At 36.6% G+C, this 20,725-nt stretch overlaps 1 protein-coding gene across 2 annotated transcripts in view; it reads right to left on the bottom strand.

The window, feature by feature from the left end:
- Nucleotides 1–5,847: 5,847 nt before the first annotated feature.
- RPAP2 (RNA polymerase II associated protein 2) overlaps nt 5,848–20,725 on the bottom strand; it is a 35,260-nt gene continuing 20,382 nt past the window's right edge. The window contains exons 12-13 of one of the 2 annotated variants that reach the window (XM_041717792.2): nt 6,982–7,131; nt 5,848–6,435 (exon numbers count right to left, since the gene is read on the bottom strand). In XM_041717792.2, coding sequence (XP_041573726.2) covers nt 6,993–7,131 — 139 coding nt within the window. In that variant the 3' untranslated portion in view covers nt 5,848–6,435; nt 6,982–6,992. Of the gene's footprint in view, nt 6,436–6,671; nt 7,132–20,725 lie in introns of those variants that run through there. The other variant, XM_072932497.1, reaches the window with a different exon arrangement.

The following is a 20,725-nucleotide window of genomic DNA, read 5'->3' as shown; positions in this document are numbered from 1 at the left end:
GGTATAGGCTTATGCAGGTTTCAGTGTAACAGTGAACTGGATCTAAACCTTGTTTAAAAATTAACAGTCATTGGGTTTTTGAACAGTTTCTGCCTTTGTTAAAGTACAATTATTATTCCAGCTTAACCATCCACATTGTTATCAAAGGACTACAGTATTTTAAAACTTATCTTTTAATCTTTCTCTCCTATATGGTGTGAACTTACCCTCTCTTTTCTGGCTATGCAGATAAAGATATTATACTAATAAAGCTTTGCTTGCACCATCTCAGCAAAGTATTTTTAATGGATCACGTGCTTTGAGAGCATGTCTTCAAGGTGAAACTATGAACAAGAAGTGCAAAAATTAGTAATTATCTTCACAAATTCTGTGCTAAAGTGATATTTACCATTTCAACTGCCAAAGTAATGTACCTACACTTGGAACTAGAGCCAGCCTTGCTAAATCAGTACTAGCCACAGATTTGCAACCATTTATTCTGTTTATTAAATTAACAAATCAGAAGTGTCTGCAAAAGGTTTTCCTCCTGACTCTAGCACTTGCAGTACTGAGGTGTTTATGGAAAATCCTGCTTAGTGGCAAATCCTGATTAGAAAACGTTATCATTTTTCTGCATAATAGGTGAGATAGACATGCCTAACATATGGTTGCTATAAAATATCTTAGATGAGTCAGATCTTAGCTGACAGTTGTAAGCAGGATTGCTGTGGCTTCTTAGATAATACTACTAATTATGGTCCTTTTTGTTACTTAACTGCTGTACTGTTAAATTATATTAACCTGATTTGTAGACACTCCTATTTGTGTAAAATAAAAAGGCAAGATTTATGATGTAAATCCTGATCTAATGTTTGCAGCTTATTAAAGCTGTTTCCAAAGTCCTTCAAGCTCTCTGTAGTGATGACTAATTCTAACCTAACTGTAGGACTCCCCAAGAAGCTGCTGCTGTCCCACTAAGTGTTCAATTCAGCTACATACACCTTGAAATTTAAGAAGGTAAGAAGTGCCAGAAGTAGCATTGATTTGATGATGCAGGATGTACCAGCCAGTAGCCCCTGTGGCTTTGTGCTCTGATCCTTGCATGCAGCTCCCACAGGTAATCACAGAGTGCAAAAATGTACCAAAGAGTTTGCCTTTAAAGTACTGCCTACTACAGTGTCCTGGGGACTGACTTCCAAGCAGGGACTTTGCTGAGTGGCAAGAGGAAACTGTCTGAGAACCTGTGGTTGTGCTCTAGCCTGTTGTTGGAGAGGGGCTCTTTGGAGCTCTTGTCTTGAGGCAACTGCAAGAGAGCACAGTAAGCCGACAAACAGGGGGACAGTTGCAGCATATAGGGGCCACACTTACACTTGCAGTTCTGACTGATTAGCCTTACCAAGTCTAGGCATCTACACATTGAATTCTCATAGCAAAGTTTATCTATTTTCTTCAGAACTCCAGCTTGCACTTTGATCTACTCTACAGCTATAAGCAACTCAGGGGGAATGAATTTATCACACATGTCCATATATTGCTCACAGGCTCATCTGTTTTCCCTTGCTTTTTGAAACCAGAGTGCTAAATGAAAGCCCCTTGAAGATACGTGTTTCCCACACACATCCCCCCCCATCTCACCAAATCCTGTGTAACACCACAAATGCCACAGCTCACGTTCTACAGCATCTTTCAGGCAGCCCATCTCCCAAAGTACTATCCACTCTGCAGAGAAGTGCTTCTAAGATGAAGCGTCACAAAAAGAAAACTCACGAGAGGAAAAGTCTCCACCAATATTACTTTCCGTCTTTGCTAATGGAAGACACACCCACTTCCTTTGACTCTAATCAGAGGCTGTCAGGTGGTAGAGATACACAGCTGAGAAACAAGAGGTCTTTATACTTAGGTGCCTAGCCCTGCCTTGTATACCATCTGCTTCTAATGGAAACTTAAGACTTGCCAAAAGGAGAGGCTGAGTCTATGTTTTCAATATTTAATGCCCACTTGAAATGACAGTTCAGCATTACCTGCTGTCCCAGTGAGATCAAGCTAAACCCCACCCACAGTACTGTGTGTTCACATGCAATTGCAGAAATAAACATGGAAATAAGTATGAAATAAGTATGGAGAACTTAGAGGCAAACTCTTGAACTAGAGTGTAGGCTAATTTCAACATAGGGGCATTATTCTTCTTTCCCTATAGACTGGCACTCACTTGAATTCTTTTGGTGTTAACTCTTATAAGTTAACAAAAGATTGTGTGAAGTAGTAGCCATCAAAATAAGTGAACAATAGGATCAGATCACTTAGAAACTCCCCACTGTGCAGGGGCAGGTCCCCATTCAGTTTTGTGCCACACTCTACTACAAATTACTCCAGGGAGAGCCAGTGTACTGTGTCAGCGTTTCTTTTCTGCTGACTTTTCTGTTTCTTTCCTCCATGATGGAATAGGAGCCAAAGAATTAACACCATCAATTTCATAAATGCAGTAAGGTGAGATCTGGAGACCCTAAATTTAAGAGCATCACTTCACTCTGAAGCAAATGAGGACAGGCAGGTACCTAAGTTTGGATGCCTAAATTTAGATGGTATGAGTACTGCTTTCCCCTTCTCTCTTCCTTTTTCTTCTCTTTGATGTGCTAGTCCTTTTTTCTAAAAGAGTTGAAAGTTACAAGAGACATGTCCAGCTGAGCTGCTCATCCCCTCTTGCACTTTGTAGAGTCCAGGTTCTCTCAAAATAGGGGGAGAAATGTAGGACATGGAACATCAAGATTCACAAAACCGTTATTTTCCCCTAAAACCACAACAGATGTCTCACTTTGAAGCTACTCACTGAGACTGAAGAGTGAAAATACAGGTGACTCTTGTATGTGTTATATGGACACAGCCTGTGAGGCCAGGACACATATCATGCATGTACCAGCACCTTGTCGCTCCCTGCATCTCCCTGTGAATGACAGGGTAGATCTAAATTTCCAGCCCTGGGTTTAGACAGCAGCACAGCCCTGTCAGTTATGCTGAGGAACTTTTTTGTTTTGATAGTTTTCAATTAAATAAATCAGGCTCTCTTCTGCTTGTTTTAATGTAGGAATTTGCATTATCATATCTAGCTTGATTTGCAACCTTTACACAGATTCAAGGTAATCGCTTCAAAAAACTGAAAGTGTATGGGTTACATTATGACTTTTCTACTTTCCTGAAATGGTGAACATAAATGAATCACTTGGACTCCTCTTTTTCTCTCCAAAATCCAAGAAAAATAAGTAAGCACGGTCAATGGGCAGAAATAATCAAATGGCAGCAGTGAAAGGCTCTATGCTAGGAAATTTAGTATTAAAGAGTGCAGTGCTTACACTGAGAGTATTTACCAGGCTGTGAACTGAACTTTGGTGTGAAAATAGACACAAAAGTCTTTCCATCAGCCACTTTGGCCAACACAAAGACTGCTTTGAATAATGTTGAGAAAATGTGACTCTGTGTATGTGCTTGTTCTCTTCCTGAGATTATTTCATTACAGCTATGGAAAACTTGGTAAGAAATCCATTCTGTGACATGCAGGTAGGTATGTGTCACACATTCCTCCTTTGAGGTGGAACAGCTGTAACAGCATGAAGCAAGCTTTAAACTAAGCTGTTCTTTTATTCTTTACTAAATCAATTATATATGTCAGGAAAAAATAATCAACATATAAGTTTGGTTTCCTTCCCGCCTCCCTGCTCTTAAAAGAAACTCTAATTGCCCTGCTACTGGTCCATGGCCAGACAGTGCTGGATCCTTTACAGGGTTATGGCAGTGGACTTCTGAGACTTTATGATCTTTGTCCTCTAAGGTGCTAATGGCTTTACCAAGTTTATGCCCCTTTGACAGAGCTGTTCAGAAATAGAGGCTTCTGTCCGATTTACCCTAAACCCCAGATCCATGATGTCACTTCACATCTGCAGCTTAGAAGTCAGTCATTACAATTTAGTGTATTCTGAGATAAGGCTGAAACCACTACTGACCTACATGTCAACTGCTCTCATCTGTTTAATTTACACAGAAGGAAAATCAGTAAGCACAGAAACAAGGCCACAAGGAAACAATCTGTCTGCGAACGTAAGCACAATGAGAAGGGGAAGAACAACACCAAAAACCAGCTGAGTTAAGAAAGAGTGACATCTTCTGTAGGACAGATACTTGTGACAGAAATTTGCTTTAGGATAAAAAAAGATATCTAGATTTGACCATTTCTAAGCAGTTAGGCTGTTACAAAGCATGCTCATAAGAAAACTACATAAATGAATTGAATTTTTGGTATTTGAGTTGTGATTTTTATACACCAGTTAAGGCTGGCAGTATTGAAAGATCCTTTTGGGATGAGTCTATAGACTCTCTCATTCAAAAGTATTGGGTACATATGTATACTTTCTGCATTTATTTACATGTGTGCTACAAATGTCTAGCGGAGATGAAATCATCACAAGGAAGTGAAGAATATCTCTTTAGGGTGTTCCCAGCATACTACAGAATCTTCTTCTGGCCTCATGGATGGAGAAATGTTATTTTGTTCTTGTAGGGCAAGGAAAAGAATGAGGGAGCTTACTAAAAACCAGTGAAAGAAGAGATGCATAAATCCTGAAAAGTTACTTTTTTGAGCTGCTGAGGCAGACAGTAAAAGCAGTTATAGTGAACCCTGATAAAATGGTCTTTGAGCCTGCAACCTATTCATTCTTATTACACGATCATACATTTCCTACACAGTAGGTGGTGAACCCCAAGCCTAAAAATAAGTACCAAAAAAAAAAAAAAAAATCACACCACTAAACTGACAGGAAATGTAAAAACTTTCCAAATGAGAGCCATCAAACCTGATGAAACACAGTCACATTCCTGGTATGATGTACATCTGCAATGCCTTCTAGGTGTACTCTGTATGGCAGAACTGTTGTGAGGTAATCTTCGTGCCCTAAGGTAAACATGCATGGAACAGGCTTGCTCAGAATCTGCCAACTGAAAATACAAATTCAGTCAACTTCCAAAAATCAGAAGTGAATAGATATAAATTCAAGGTTTAAGTTGTGCTCAGAGTATCATACCTATTACCCGGTCTTCTACAGAAGTTTATCTTTTGGTGAGGTCTTGACCCATCTTTCCATATGTATCAAGTAAGTTTTTTCCATCATGGTATAAAACCAATGTAATGTCTATCCAGTAATTCTTAGAAATTTTGTATCAGACACACTCTGACCATAATGGGCATTTTCCCCCCTACTGCATACTTAGAAAAATGCATAGCTGTAACTCTGCATTAAAGGTTCTTCTAGTTCTAAATTGTTGCTTTTACAACTTACACTGAACATAACTTCCCATTACAATGTAAGTTTGGAAAAGTCAAGCATCGCCTAAATAAAGTCTACTGCGCAGTGAAGCTTCCATGGCAAAGCTGCATGAGCTTCTATGTGTCGGGGGTAATCTACATGTTTATTCTGATTATCATGAAGGAACTACACAGCAGTGAACTAGTTAAGTTCCTTTCTGGTGTCCAATTACAGAAGCAAACCAAAGGAATAAACTTTGGTTTTTCAAGAGTGAAATGTGCAGCAGTCCTGGTAAGGCTTGTCTCAGCCTTAACTAGTGCTGGCATTTGCTGCAGACTAAGCACTGTCAGTTACAACTTTCTTCTCAAGTCTCTCAAAATACAGTGTCCTATGATCTGAGAACTAGAAATAAAACATATTACGGAATCATTAAGAATTACTAGTGAGTCTAGTAATCTAAAACTACTAGGACTAGTTTTAAAATGCAATTTATAATCCATTAGTGACAGAAGCTATTCCAAACACAGCCTAAATAACACAACTCTTTGAAATGAAATGACTACTGAAAGCAAAAAAATTTTAGTTATTAAAATCTATTTTAAAAGTCCAAATTAGTAACACCTAGAGTCTGTTTAAAAATAACTTTTACACAAGTTCAAAGACCACCCCTTTTCTTAGAAGTAGCAAGACGAACAGGCTATGAATCAGACATATTTGTGTACTGTTGTCATCATTCTTAAATATTCCTGCTACATGCATGAGGGAAACTGGAAAAATGTCAGCAGCACGGCTCTTACCATCAGAGGCTCACACGCTTTCCCCCCCCCCGTCTTTCCCTGATCCCTGCAGACAAACATTGACTGAAAGTTTCCAAATCAAGAAAAACCAAACCAATCCAAATTCCTTTCTACTACTTTTGAACACTTTTCAGATGATCCGTATTTTAACTTGTCTTCATACCTTGAACAACTGTGGTTAGTCAGCTTCTTCACAAGACTGCAAAATTCTTACCCATAGGAAGGAAATGAAAAAGCAGAAATGCAAGAACTACAATTCATATGAAATTTCATTTTTCGTTTTAAAGACCTCAAACAACTGAAGGTGTTCTTTTGTTCTCTGTGCAACCATTTCAGGTAGTAGGAAATGCTAGGATGATCATGTTATTCTGTGGGGAACAAAGCAGTGAGATTAGTAACAATACTATAATGCTATATTTATTAAATCAGTTCAGTATGATCAACATAAGGTATTTGCTCTTAAATTTTTTGGCCTACCTGAAATGAAAAATGTAATCTCAACATCATGCAAAAAATATATATCCCTTAACTCAATTTTATATTGCAAAAATGGAACATAAAAATTTCATTGTCATAATTAAAAAAAACTCTGCTTAGTCTTAGCCATTGTTGCCACAAAATTTTTTTTAATAAACTGTGGTAGTAAAAATTCCTCAAAATTGCAGTAAACCAACCATACATTATGAAAAGATTAAGTGTGATAAGTAAGCAGCTGCATTTACTGTAAGTGATAAAATGATGACACTAATTTCCATACCATATAGATTTCTTTACTTTAAAATGTGCTTCTCACATTTTCTGCTCCAGCTGATACAATCTTGTCATTACTGTACATACTTACAAAATGCTGAAAATTAAACCCGTGGTTACCACCTTGGTTTTAAGACACACAAAGTAGCTTAAATCTGACTGACCATTCAAGTTGTCAGTTCATTCTAAATATTCTTGTTAAACTTTCCAGATCTTCATTTTTGAAATGCAGTTCTTCCAGTAATGTGGTCAGGAACTGTGTGTACATTGGGCTTGTCTGAGTATTCTTGAAAAGTGGACTTGTTTGTGACAATCTGGAAAAAACCCAAACATATTTCATACAGTAAAGCAACATTTGAGTGGCAAATGTTAGAAAACAAAGCTTGTGAGTTCAAACAACTGTATTGAAGAAAAGCAGTTTATAATGTCACATTTGATTAATTACACTATATAATAGACTGTATGTATGATATAAAATATGAACTGTACCAAAATATGATTTTATTAGTATGTAGTAAATAAAAAAAATCTAATTAGAAAAAATGAGAGTAGTTTGTATGCCTCTAATCAATTGTACATAGATGTTATATAATGTAGACAGATATCAGAATAAAAAATGTGCAGAATGTACAATTAGACATATAAAAAGAAGGATCCCAGTCATTATTTATTTCTTTACCAAAAAGTTCCTAAACAGTCACACAGTGAAAGTTATATACTTCTTCATATGGCTAAAATATAAAAGAGATATAAAATTGCTCAGTTTGGAAGGAGCTACCACTATGCAGATCACCTATGTATATAATATCTGTATGCAGATGAGCTGAAATACTGAGCTGTTTGTTCCCATTTGCCCTTTAATTCATCCAATTATATTTTTATCCTGAAGGCCTTCCTTTTTCTCCTAATTCTACTGCAAAATATTGCAAAGGTAGTAATAGCTGAATCTACTTCCTAAGCCCAAATATTAAAAAAAATTATTTAACAAATTCAAACATTAAAGCTTATGCTAAGTGTTAAGAAACTTCCAACACCAAAGATTACTAACAAGATCACTTAACAAGAACTCCTATCCGAGCAACAGCTATTTGGTCTCAAATACTGTAAACAGTGCCATTGACACCATACATGAAAGAGTTATTTTAGAATACATTTGTGCAATGAAGTACTTTTAATAAGAAATTCAAGGTAGTCTGCAGCTTCCTAGAACTTTCCTAGCTCAGGAAGTCTTCAAGTGAGTAACAACTGAGATCAATCTCCCTGCAGGCACTGGTATTAAGACCATCTCCACTTGAAGAAAGCTGCATATGAGAGAAGAATAAATTTTGCTTAAATTAAGCAAAAAGAGTGATAAAACACAAAGAAAGGACCTTACAAGACATAGTAAGAATCCCTTAATAAAAAAAAAATATCAAAAACATTAATGAAAAAAAAATTTCTTTCTGGATTCCATTCTAGCTAAATAATTCAGCTCTCAAACACTGACACTTGGTGAGAAGGACTTTAAGAGATGCTTGAAGTAAGGGCAATGTGTGGAAAGAAATTACTTATGCATAAAGTCTGCTATATATAAAAAAGAGAAGTATCCAAAGTCAAGTCTGTGATTTTGGCCTGAGGCCACAGGGTTTTGCAATGCACTTCATGCCAGCCAGGACTGAGTTGTTTCTTTCCTGGTGGGAACTCCCGGGGTCACTCCCTGGGCTGGTAAATCAGAGTGGCCCTGGCCAGGGCAGGCAGGCAGGAGGCTGCACTTGCATGGTGAGGCTTTATCAGCGGGGAACACAGCAAGTGCTGACAGAGGACCAGAGGAGCCACTGCACAGTGTTAGGCTGGAGATGGTGGGAGGAAGACCAGGAGATGCATTTCTACTTGTCTTCAGTTCACCCTTCTCAGAATTATGCAGGTTGTATATGAAAAAAGACTGGTGGCAGAAACAATCATGACTTCCTGAGTGCTGGTGTGAGGCAGCTGTAGCACTGTAAACCATTCTCCTGGCCATGATGTAGATTTACATGCATTTTTACTTGAATTTTCTTACTCCTGCCATGGGCTTAAGAGGATATTACCACAGACATTATTTTTGAAAAACAGCAGAAAGCTTGTGCAGTTTTAAGGATGACTCTAAAACCAAAATATTTATTACCATGAAGCTCACTTTTTTTTTTTTTTTTGGGAACTGTAGTTGGTCATAGTACATAGTTTCATGAATTACAAGCATGTTGTAAATGTCAGACCCTGTTTAAGACACACTGCTTAAAGAGTAGCTTTTATAGCTTACACCAAGAAAGAAAGAAACAGGTATTGCTATTTTCAGAGAAGTTGCCAGGCATTACATATTGAGAAATGGAAGTTTAAAAAAGTTTTAGACATGGATCAATTTTTTTTTCCTTACCTGAACTTTGTTTTAAAATGAATTAAGCTATTGATTATTTGATAAACAAGAGACTAAATCAACAAGTCATTTTAGAGAGGCACGTGCAAGTTTGTAGCAATTAGTTAAAAATTGCATCTTGATGGGGCCACATGTTAAATATTTATGAACCTATGTACAAACACTTTTCTCTTGGAAAACTGTGTCCTTTTGACCTTTAAATAATGCTTCAACTTGTCATTTGAAAAGCAGTTATTGTTGAGTACTTTTCTAGTTTCAGGTGGCTGCTGCAGCAGAAGCAGAAGCTTTTGTCTGGGAAAGGAGCAAGAAGAAGTTGCTGGTTTGTGTGGAGTGGTAAGTTACATGCTCTAAGAAACACTGGTCCAATGTATATTTGAGGTACTGCACAAAAGAGTACTGAAGGACTGCTTAGCTGAATTAAAACTTAATTGTATGCAAACAAGCCAGAACAGCATTTGGAATCAGTATCTTCAAGTCATAGAAAATTAAAATGATCTTATCTCTTAAGAAACTATGATGACTAATTCAACTTAATGACACACAGGACTTCAGTTCAAAGATTGCAGAATTCCCTTGAAAGTCTGCAGCATCTTCTACAGATGTAGAATATAAACAGGAAATAGGATACTTGGGACCACAATAATAAGAACTGGTTAGTGGACCAGGTGAAAGAAAATACAAATTTTGCTTTTCTGTTATGTCTTTCACATGTTGCAACATGAATCTGGAACAAACTTTTATGAATAAAGTCAAATAAAAATAAGAACAACTAAGGGATTAATTGATTTTAAAATAGCCACCTACAGAAGTACACAATGTAAATGTTACAGTCCGAAATTACACACTCATTCTTCAAAGGCTCGCCTTCAGCAAGAACTACTAAAAGGAAATGTTCATGCTCATATCATGGAAAAGTAGTATATCAGACTTGATGAGAGTGTAGTTTCCTGCACACCCACTTACACCATATGGTAAACAGGCATTTGTAACGTTTAAAAAGTGTTAAAATGTAAAACTCAATCTGATAGATAAAATTTGTATTTGCTGGCTATTCCACATATGTTATATGTTCAAGAAAAAACCCTCACTAAGGTGAAATTCATGTGAAGAATAATCAATTATTATCAAGCTATTAAAGGACATCTGGCTACCACAAAATGTTTACATCGTTTCAGTACTTCAGCTCAAAACCCAAGCTTTCTATGAATCAGCTGCCTTACAAAAACATTTGGCAAGAATGTTTAGGAGTTAGACCTCAATTATTTTAGGAATAAGTTTCATTAATTGATATGGTAGGGTGTGCAATTTGTTATTAGATTGATGTGTACCTTAACGAAGACAGCTGAATACATTCAGAAAAGAGAAAACTTTTATGTAATTAAAAGCATTAATTGGCATTTCCTATCCAGAGGTATGAATATTCTTTCTAAAAGCCCAAACCAATTGTCCAGTGCTATCTTTCCCCCAGCCACTGGATCTCAGGGAAAGCTTTCTGGACCTTCTGTAGATTAATTTTGTGATTCCCTTTGAAAACGTTAAAAATTTTCAAAGCCACCACAGTGTTACCAGTCAGTTACAGCTCTCTGAAACAGACACCTGAAAACAGGGGTAAAAACACAGCCACATAAGTATTTAAGCACTGTGAATAAGACTCTTAACATAACCACCACAATATAAGGGTTTGGGTTTTTTGGTTCTCTGTTTCTTTCTACCTTTTGTTTTAGTCAGTTCAGACTTAATTTTTTAAGATCATCATAACCAGGATCATGGATAACTAGTTTTCTATAAGAATGATGGAGTAGAACTAATGAACGATCACAAAAGTTTTCCTTAACACTTGTTTCAGAACACAGATGCAAGAGCTGGCAGTGCTACAGGCAGCATTCTCCCCCTTTCCCCAACAAAACCACAGACACAGACTACTGCATGTGTGCTACAAGGGTGCCAACAAATCTCTGACCAATAGACTCTTGCTCCAGCTATAACCATGCAGATAACAATGCCATTCTAATGGGTTCTACTGCATCACCACAGAAGCGCTGGGGTGTTCTGGTTTTGTGTTTTTTTGTTTTTTTTTTTAAACACTCCAAATATATTTGCACTACTATTAAGCTACAGATTTGATGGGCTTAGCAGTACAATAAAAATATTACTAATCAGAAATGCCTTTCTTTTAATATAGCAATGTTATAGAATACACTTTCAGATTCCATTTTAGTTATGCTCCTTTTAAGGAAGTCTCTGACACAATTAATTAAACAAAAGCAATTGTTTTGTTTAAGACAACTGGCTAGACTGACTCAATCCAACAAGTGTTAAACATCAGCAATAAAACTCAGTGAATTGATGTGAATTGATGTTCATTGCAGCCCACAGACCATCTGCCTGTACATGCAGCTGTAGTGCTGCCATGTATCAATCACTTACAATAGTGCTTCAGCTGATGGGGTAAACTCCAACACTTGCTGCATTTATCCATTTAATGAATCCCTACCCAAAGGCACTCAGACATTTGGGAAGAGTAAGTTGAAACCATCACTGTAATTTTGTGTGTTCATCACAATACATTGGCTGCTTGCTTAATTTGAGGTAGAATCTCTCACTTCCAGTATCTCACTAGATACAGTACACTTGTCTAGGGACTGCAATTTTGTTAGTAAAGTACCTTAAATCCCAAAGCCTGGTGCATCATCAGGCCAAAGTTAGTATTGGACAGAAAGCTGATCTTAAGCACAACATGAGTCTAGCTGTAAGATAAAGATGCAACACCAGAGAGTTAAAAAAAAAAAACAACCAAAAACTTTGGTGTAATTAAGTGGTTACACTTAATTACTATGTTTAAACATATGCTCATAAATTAGAAAATATTACATCCTCAAATTATATAATTTAGCTGTTATGCTGGCAGTTTCAGTGAAAAAAAACCCCAAATCCTACTTGTTTCTTATAACTTTAGTTCGAACATGATTTAAAAAACTCAACATTAAAAACCCCAAACCGTTAAAAGCAAAAGGCTGTCTCCAGAGTGAACAATTTCCATTAGAACACATTAATATTTGACAGACAATCTTGAACTGGAAGCATCTAACTTACAAACAAGATGCAAAAGTATTTAAATATATTTTAGGAATTGAGTCTTTTAAATTAAACTATACTAGTACTGGAAAGAAGTAATTATGATCAATGTCACTTACAACTCTGCAATTAAAGTAGACTCTAGTCTGGGGCTTTTTGTTACCATATCCTATCAGTCAAAGAGGAAACTGGCAAACAGGGGCTGTTTTCTGTAATCTCCCCCAATATATTTCTGTCTTATACTTTCTTAATGAAAGATAAAACACTCTAAAGCCCACAGCATTGAATAGCAGTAACTGGCAGAAATAAACAGGCAATTTTCTTACTGAGATAAAAAAGCCACTTCTGGTCTTGTTTTAAATATAGCCTGAAGATCCTATTCTCATGATAAAGACAAGAATTTTGTAACTGAAGTGCAACTTATGTTTTATTTATTATTTAACTTCTTTTCATTATTGTGTACTGACTTGCCCACAGAATCCAGTGCAGGCACTTTAATCCTCTGATGGCAACAAAAACTAAATTATTCATGCTTTAAAATTTTTGTCCACTACATTTAAATCAATGCTACCAACAGTGATTCAAAATCAACGGCTGAAATTCCTATATAATCCAAGTATACAGCAAAAAATTCAGGTTAATCCAAATGTTAACTCTGTTAATTGTTTCCACGTCCTTTATATTTTTTCCTATGCAGCTTCTACAAGCCTCTTCAAAAAATATGTTCTATGTTTATGTCTATAGTTAGGCAAATGTATTTTTTCTTCCTATAAAGTTCACCTTCAGCACACACTTTTCATGTAGTTATTGTCCAGACACAAGTCAATTTCCCCTCCCTTTTAATGGGGCCAGCATTTTGCGTGAGGTGTAGCCAGATATGTCTGGATGGCTACGACTAACAGTAAAAGGAAAGCCTTTCTACAGCACCAGGGGTTATCTGAGCATTTGATGGAAGTGCTTGCTATCAACTGGAAAAAAAAGACAATGGATCTGCTTTTCTCTCTTTCCTTCTTACCCCCACCCTCTCCCCTCAATGAGTTACCCAAACAGGGGACTGGCAATGGAGAGAACAGGCTGGGGCACAGCTGAAGGCGCAGCAGCCCAAGTCCCACCCCTTCCGAGGCCAGTGGGCAGCAGAGCGCCTCATGGCACACCATGCTCTCCTCATAAGGGCTTTGGAAGCCCAGCGCACATTTGCAAAATACTTTGCAGGCTCACTTTAACATTCCATGTCAGCAGTCGTTTCTTGTCTTTCCCTTTGTATGAGAGTTCAACTTCTGTTGTTTCAGTAAGCTGTATAAGGAAATTTTTGGAAGGCATTTAAATGCTTTAACTGAACTATGCAGGAGAGAAGAGTTGAGGCCATAGACTTAAAGCTACCTTATCAGATACAAAAATGGTTAATTTAAAATGGATTTAAGAAAATGCAAATGTTCTGGATGTTTAGGATTTTTTTTAACCTAACAAACAATTCATATGAATATCAGGATGCATTGTTTATGCCACTTTCTTCCTCTCCCTTGAAAGTTAAGAATCATTCCATCAGCTGCTAGTTTTATCTATAATAAACATCTGTATAACTACAAAGATCCTGCAATGAAAAAAATTAATAGTAATTAATGTTGCACTGATAAAAAAAGACAGAAAAAAGGAAAAACTTAGTACTTGTCTAATACTGTCTAATGAGAAAATATTCTGGAAAAATTTTGCTAATAACAATGGGAGTGACAAACATTCCAGGACCCATGACTCCTTTAAAGCCACAGTAATAATATGGAATGGTTTTATTTGCCCTTGTTAGTAGTGATATTTAAGAACTCTATTTTCAAACGCCTAGTCATTTTTAAATAACTACCAAGACTGCCATCAACACAAATATCATATAGGTGTGGTAAAAAACAATTACTTTGGCAATTATATGCAAAACAGCACTTCCAGATATCATTAGCAATGGATTAGAAAGACCTTGAGCCAGGCAAGAAGACTAAGGAAGCACCAAAACTATCTCCATACCATCTCATAAATAACAGATCAGACAAATCAGTAACAGCTCATAAATATCCAGAGTTCTCTTCTACAAAGTGTAGCGGATCAGACTTTGTTTCGCTGTTTTGTACAACAGGTATGACTGCAGGGCAATTTTCTCAAAAACCAATCAAGCATGGTACACAGCCACATTACCGTATGCCAAAGATGACTCCAGTGTTAGCTCACAGACACAAAGCATTAGAATGTCTACTGTGTGCCATTTAAAGCCCCAGCATTCATAAAGGGATTTGTTCCACAGACTTTTAATTTAGCTTACTTATCAGCATAATACTAAGACAAAAGTTCCCAATATGAACCCAGAAGAAATCACTATCAGCTGTTTCTCCCTAACAAATCTAAGTTTCTTATGTACACATTTCAAGGACAAGCTTTGTTTAAAGAGCCCCATTTATTTGAAGCTTGTTTCCTGCTAACCAGCTGACAGCTCAAAGGTACGTCTCAGGCTGATAATTTATTCTCATTTCCCCCTCTTCTTTAACTTAGTCAAAATTTTAAATCTAGTACATTTATTTTAAAATTGATCCTCTCATTTTTTTCAGTCTTCTTTTCCTTTTTATGTTCCACAGGGTGTTCCTGTGACACCTCAACTACTGGAATCTATGCCACTGAAGTATCTGGATTACCTAGCTACATGAAATTAAGCACAGGTGTAAATCTCAGATCAAAGAATGCTAAAATGTAAGCTTTTGAGAACCTGAACTTCTTAAGTACTTTTTAAAATATAAACCTTTGTGTGAATTATTGTGCACATACAGTGGAACAATTTCATATCTAAACAATGCCTTCATATTCATATCTGATACATTTCATGTATCAATTAAACATTGTTTTATCTCTCTCTCTCTCTCTCTCTCTCTCTCTCTCTCTATATATATATATCTCAATTTTTGCACTTAATTTTTCCACATATGCATATTCCTATCAATTTATTACCTTAGTGATATGTAAGTAGGAAAAAAAAAATTTAAAAAGACAGAATAAAATATACTGACTTGCAGTAAGTTAAAACAGCTACAATCCAATATGCTTAGGTAAATAATGCTGATACTTGACTTTATAAAATGTACTCACCTGTGCTCAGTTACTAGGAAAACCATGATCATAAAATTGATCATAGTTTAGTTTCTCAACTTTTTAACACTGTAACCTGATTACAGTCCAATATACAGATCAAGCACCTGTAATAATGCAGCTGAGTAAAGAGACATGCTAGGAACAGCCTTGCTTACACTGTGTCCAAATTTTTTTTATTCAGAAGTTAAACATAACAACCTCAACACTTTTCTACTTGTCCTTCCCAGTTTTGAAATGAAATGTCAGTGTGGTTTTGGACCTCTCAAAATGAAGTTCTTAGAAAATCCTGAAAGTTAAGAATCCTTAAGTATGTTTTCCCAGAAATAACAGCACACAGTAGGTTTAAAAAACAAACAAACCAAAACAAAAAAAACCCCAAACCCTTTTCCTGGTTGTTTTATTTCCTAATCTACTACTGGCTTGATGATCTCCTGTAAATCACTTTTCTACCCTTAATCTCAATCTTACCAGCTCTACGGCAGAAGGAGCACAATTAATACTGACTGGTGAAAGTACACTGAACTAAACACATGCCTAAAACCAGCAGAATATGTGATGACATTTGGAACAAATATGAAGAGCCAGATAAATCTCAACTATTCATTAACTTCTAAAAACCTAGTACCTCATCTCAGAAATACTGAATTTTATAATGAATTAACTAGATCTATTCAGTGTCTTCTTAAGATGTACAGATGGACAGAGGGTGGAAGAGAGAGCAAAATGTGCATTTTTGTGGAACATAGGATGTAAGTGTGGTATACATCAAAATGAAAATGAAACAAGCCTCTAAACAACCAAGCATCTGCACTTTTTGCACTGATGCTGGTTTTGCACCTATAGTATGCAATTACACATATACACTTTGCAGTTTCTGCAATAAGCTTCCACATGCTGTAGGTTATATTTGCTACCAGCCAATTAAAGCACACTTTTCGTGTGGGAGGAATGGGAAGAGACCATGTACTGCTGCAGACATGATTGTTCTAGATTCTTCCTATTGTGCCAGGCAAAATTCTATGAAGATATGATTATGTTTACTTACACAACATTCTGGTTAATTGACTGGCTGCAGTCTTCTTATCCCCAGTATTTCTTTTAATTGTACACATGTAAAAAGATGCACCTACCCTGATGCTAAATGCACTGGCTTGGATTGTCTGTAAATTCTGAGAGCTTTATCATAGCCCACTGTCTAGAGAAACACTTTATACATCATCTTTGGGTGATATCCATTTCCTTCCTTCCTTTCCTTCCTTCCCTCCATCAGTGTACTGTCCACTATCAATTATTACATAAAAATAATTAGGCTCCTCTCTAAATTAATCTTCTCCTCTCCCCTCCAAATTTTCATGTGTCTGAGTAATTTTCACTTTATTCCTCATCACTGTGGAATATTGTAGCACCACTAATATTCTCCAATATAATATTATTGAGATGAAAACTAAAATGCATTTATTTCTCCCAACTGACATAGACACTTGAGTCCTTAGGCAGGTCTGTGAAGCTCTGTTAATCCAAACAAATTATAATAGCTCAATCATTTAAATAAGTTTATTTTCTAAGACATAATACAATTATAAAGCAGCATTTTTAGGGCTTTCATGGTTTTTAATCACCTTTAGGATTCTTCTTCCTTAAAAACCATCATACAATTCACAGAAAAATACTGTCATGTCAAGCCTGACATTTTCAACAGCAATATGAAAAAGAAAATTAGAATCTCTGGAATTAAATACTGCCTTTCTAGACACCTTTACTGTTTAGTGTTGTAAGGTTTTACATTCCAAAATCTGCATCAAACACCATAAGAGAGGAATGACGAGATCTTCAAACAATACTGCTCTTTCATGGGGATTTTTTTACAAAGTTTTTCTGTTATAGTGGTTCCAGAAGAGTTAAGGAATACAGTACTTCTACTTTGGCCACAATTTATTTTAGTGCTAAAGAACAGGACACACCACTCAGCCTACTAGAGGTACCATTGTGACTACGTGCATGGAACCAAACACATTCATCCAGAATCAAAGCTAAAAACTCTGCTGGTACAAAATACCTGGGAAGCTATGACAGGAAGCTATACTAACCTTTCCAGTGATGTGCAGCTCTACTTTTTTTGTTTGTTTGTTTTAGAAACAAGCCAAATTAACATGGATTTTTGTCTTACAGTGAAGTTTACTGTTAGTCAAAAACACTGCTTATATCCCACTAATGGAGGCTGTTCATTAAAAAGTTACCTAAGATAAAATTTAAATTCTGAATATATAAGATGCAAGTGTGTGCCAGTCATGTTTTTCTTTTAACAGAAGGGTAGCGTTTCATGATAAAATGTTTGCATTGAATGTATTAAGATTAATTATTAATGAGGAAGCAAGTATATTTTCATAGGGCTATAGCTGCAGGATTCAGGTGAAACATGAACATTTCAGTTTTCTCTGTGGATGAAGTTAAAATACATTTAGTTTAAAACTAAGTTTAGGACAGCTGAAAATGTGAATTACTAATGTCTTACTTGCAGCATTAGTTCAGAGCTGTCTATATTACTGTACAACCTTTTCTATGCAACTATTCTATGCCACTGTACTACTTATGACATGACTTCCAATAAGCAAAGCAGTGATTATTGAAGGAGGAAAAACATGATATTACAAAAGAAATCTTCTAAAAGTATAACTCTTAAAAGAAACATAAATTTAAAACCGTTCTCTCTCTGGGCAATTTTTCCATCTGCTTGATCACAGTTGTGGCATAAAGTTCAGTGAGACATGAACTCCACTGACCAAGTCAGCTCCCCAATGAGTCAACATGCTGAAGGAGCCTTCTGAAATCTGGCACGCTGTGTCAGAGCTTGAAACCCAAGTGGCAACAACTCACTCACACAAAAGGCTAAAATGAAGTGTCAGAAGAAAGTACTTTTCCTACTATAATATTCTTAATTCACAAGTATATTTGGGATATAAGGTTGCCAACAGACTTAAGCAGATCACCCCAAATGATGTTTGACATAAAAGTAATTCTAGATTCTAACAAAAAGATTTGTCAGAACACCACCACAAAGGACAATGTAAAGCTGTGATGCACTCTGCACACCAGCTCTGCTGGTTGTGCATAATGTCAGTCTGAATGCCCACACACACAGCTGCTGGGAACATGCAGATTTCTATCTCTTGGAGGGATTTCCAAGACACTTGGCAGACAGCCATGCCCCTGCTCTTCCCTTGCACTGGGCAGCAGAGGTGGCAGGTGCAGAGCTGCCAGCTTTCTGAGCCAACCCTCCTAACCCCTAACTGCAGCAGCAGTCCAGGGCACAGCGTGTGCTAAGGCTCCACTCCTGCTGATGAAGCCAAGCTCCAGCACTGTAAAGAGGAACTAATTATCCTGGACTCAGAGAGTTTGTGCTGGGCATACATGAAAGTTACACAGCACTTCCAAATGCCCCATTTAGAAGGTTACCCATGAGAATACCAGCATGGAAAAGACTGCAGCTGCATGGGCTGCGATGAAATTCACAGTGTCACTTCCTGCAAAACATCACTGCAGCAACAGTGGGGGTTTTTGTGTTCCAGGATAAACACCTGATTGGCAACTGTTAAGGTTTCTTCTATTTTCTCCCTTATGAAAGAGGAAGATATTTAATATTTAATTAATTTTGAAGTTGGCACTGACTAATATCCCAATTAACAACACTGAAATCCCTCATGGTACTTACTATTCTGTATATGATTCCTAAATAATACTGGAACATGCCAGAAAGAAATAAGATTATACTGATCATGTCCACAATATGCTAAATAAGCAGCTTCAAGTTTGCTTAGAAATTGTTGATAAGTAATCAAGCTCAAAAGACTTAAAAACTGATTAACAGAAAATATATTTGAATTCATGCCCACCAAATGACAGCCTAAAATTAAGAGAAAAAGGGAAGAAGATATTTTTAATGCATTAAGACAAAGTTGCCTTTTCTCTATTTCACACAATAATATAACTCTACAGATAAACACAACACTATAACCACAAAGAGAAAGACTCTTTGGATTCTTGGTCCTGCAAACTCAGCTCTGTTTCAAAATGGAAAACAATTGTATTTCTAGGTTAATGAGGAATGATTTTTCTCAGCTGAAACCTGGAACCAAACTTCCATCATCAGACATGCCAAATAAAATATCATCCAGCTGACTTGTATGTGGTTTCTGTAGGAAAAAGAGTCACTCTGCAAGTCTGATTCATATCCTATATGTATTTGTACATTAGATTCATACATTTCAAACATTCACATATTTTTAGATAAGAACACAGTAGGGATATCAGAAACATCTAAATTCCTCTTAAAATGATTTAGAAATGTCAGTGCTGAGCAATAGATGTGCTCTCATGTGCAGAGGAGTAAAAACACATACTTGAACCCAAGATTCTCCAGTTCCTGAACTGTTATCTCCAAGAGAGTAAACCTCTAGAGTACATCTCCACATGACACATTTATCTAAAGTGGCTGCACACATATAATGATGGCTTTTGTTTAGTGATCATGGTCATTCTGAGTTTGTATAAATACTGCAGCCAAATGCTTATAAACTAATCCCAGAACATTTTGAAATGCTTCAAAGCTTTTAGTGGGGGAACCTCTTGCATAGGCTTTGCAGATGAAGCTGACCACAGTTCACTGGAACCAGCCAGCTCTGATAAGTAAGATGAAAGCAGACATTTCCTGAAAATATCTTGAAAGCTTTCCATTAGTCTGTGCCAGGGGTATACACTAAAAACAGAAAGTGCCCATGCTTGTATAGCAACCAATCCTCCCACTGCTTTCTCCATTCTTGGAACTACTGTATTTATATCTATTTATCTGCTTCATTTGGTATCTTGCAAAGTTCTTTGGCAGGAAAAGATGCACCTTCTGCATTCTAGTTTACAATACATTATAAAGCAGCTATTACTAGAACAAAAAATTCTATTTAACATACTAAACAATGTAACAGGAAGAAGCCAAAATCAACCAATGCCAAAATTACTACAAATTACAAATAAGTAAGAAATTTGATATAAAGGTAATTTTTAAGAGTCATCCACTCTGCGACAGGCATGAATACCACTGTTTTAACATACAGCTCTGGCTGTCGAAGTGTACTCTAACAAGGTCGATTCAGCATTGCTGAATGTGCTATATTCATAGGAGTGCCTCAGGCTAGATTTTCAATAAAGGCAGACACTGGCTGTGTTCATATTTTATACAATAACTTGATTGAATATAAACAACTGTTCACTAGGCACATGAAATACTCCACTACTGAAATTGCCGACATTTTATACTTTGAGACATG

Source organism: Taeniopygia guttata, chromosome 8 (genome assembly GCF_048771995.1).
Source record: "Taeniopygia guttata chromosome 8, bTaeGut7.mat, whole genome shotgun sequence".
NCBI classification, from domain to species: domain Eukaryota; kingdom Metazoa; phylum Chordata; class Aves; order Passeriformes; family Estrildidae; genus Taeniopygia; species Taeniopygia guttata.
The sequence above is the reverse complement of the archived record's forward strand: the minus strand, read 5'-3'. Positions and strand labels throughout refer to the sequence as shown.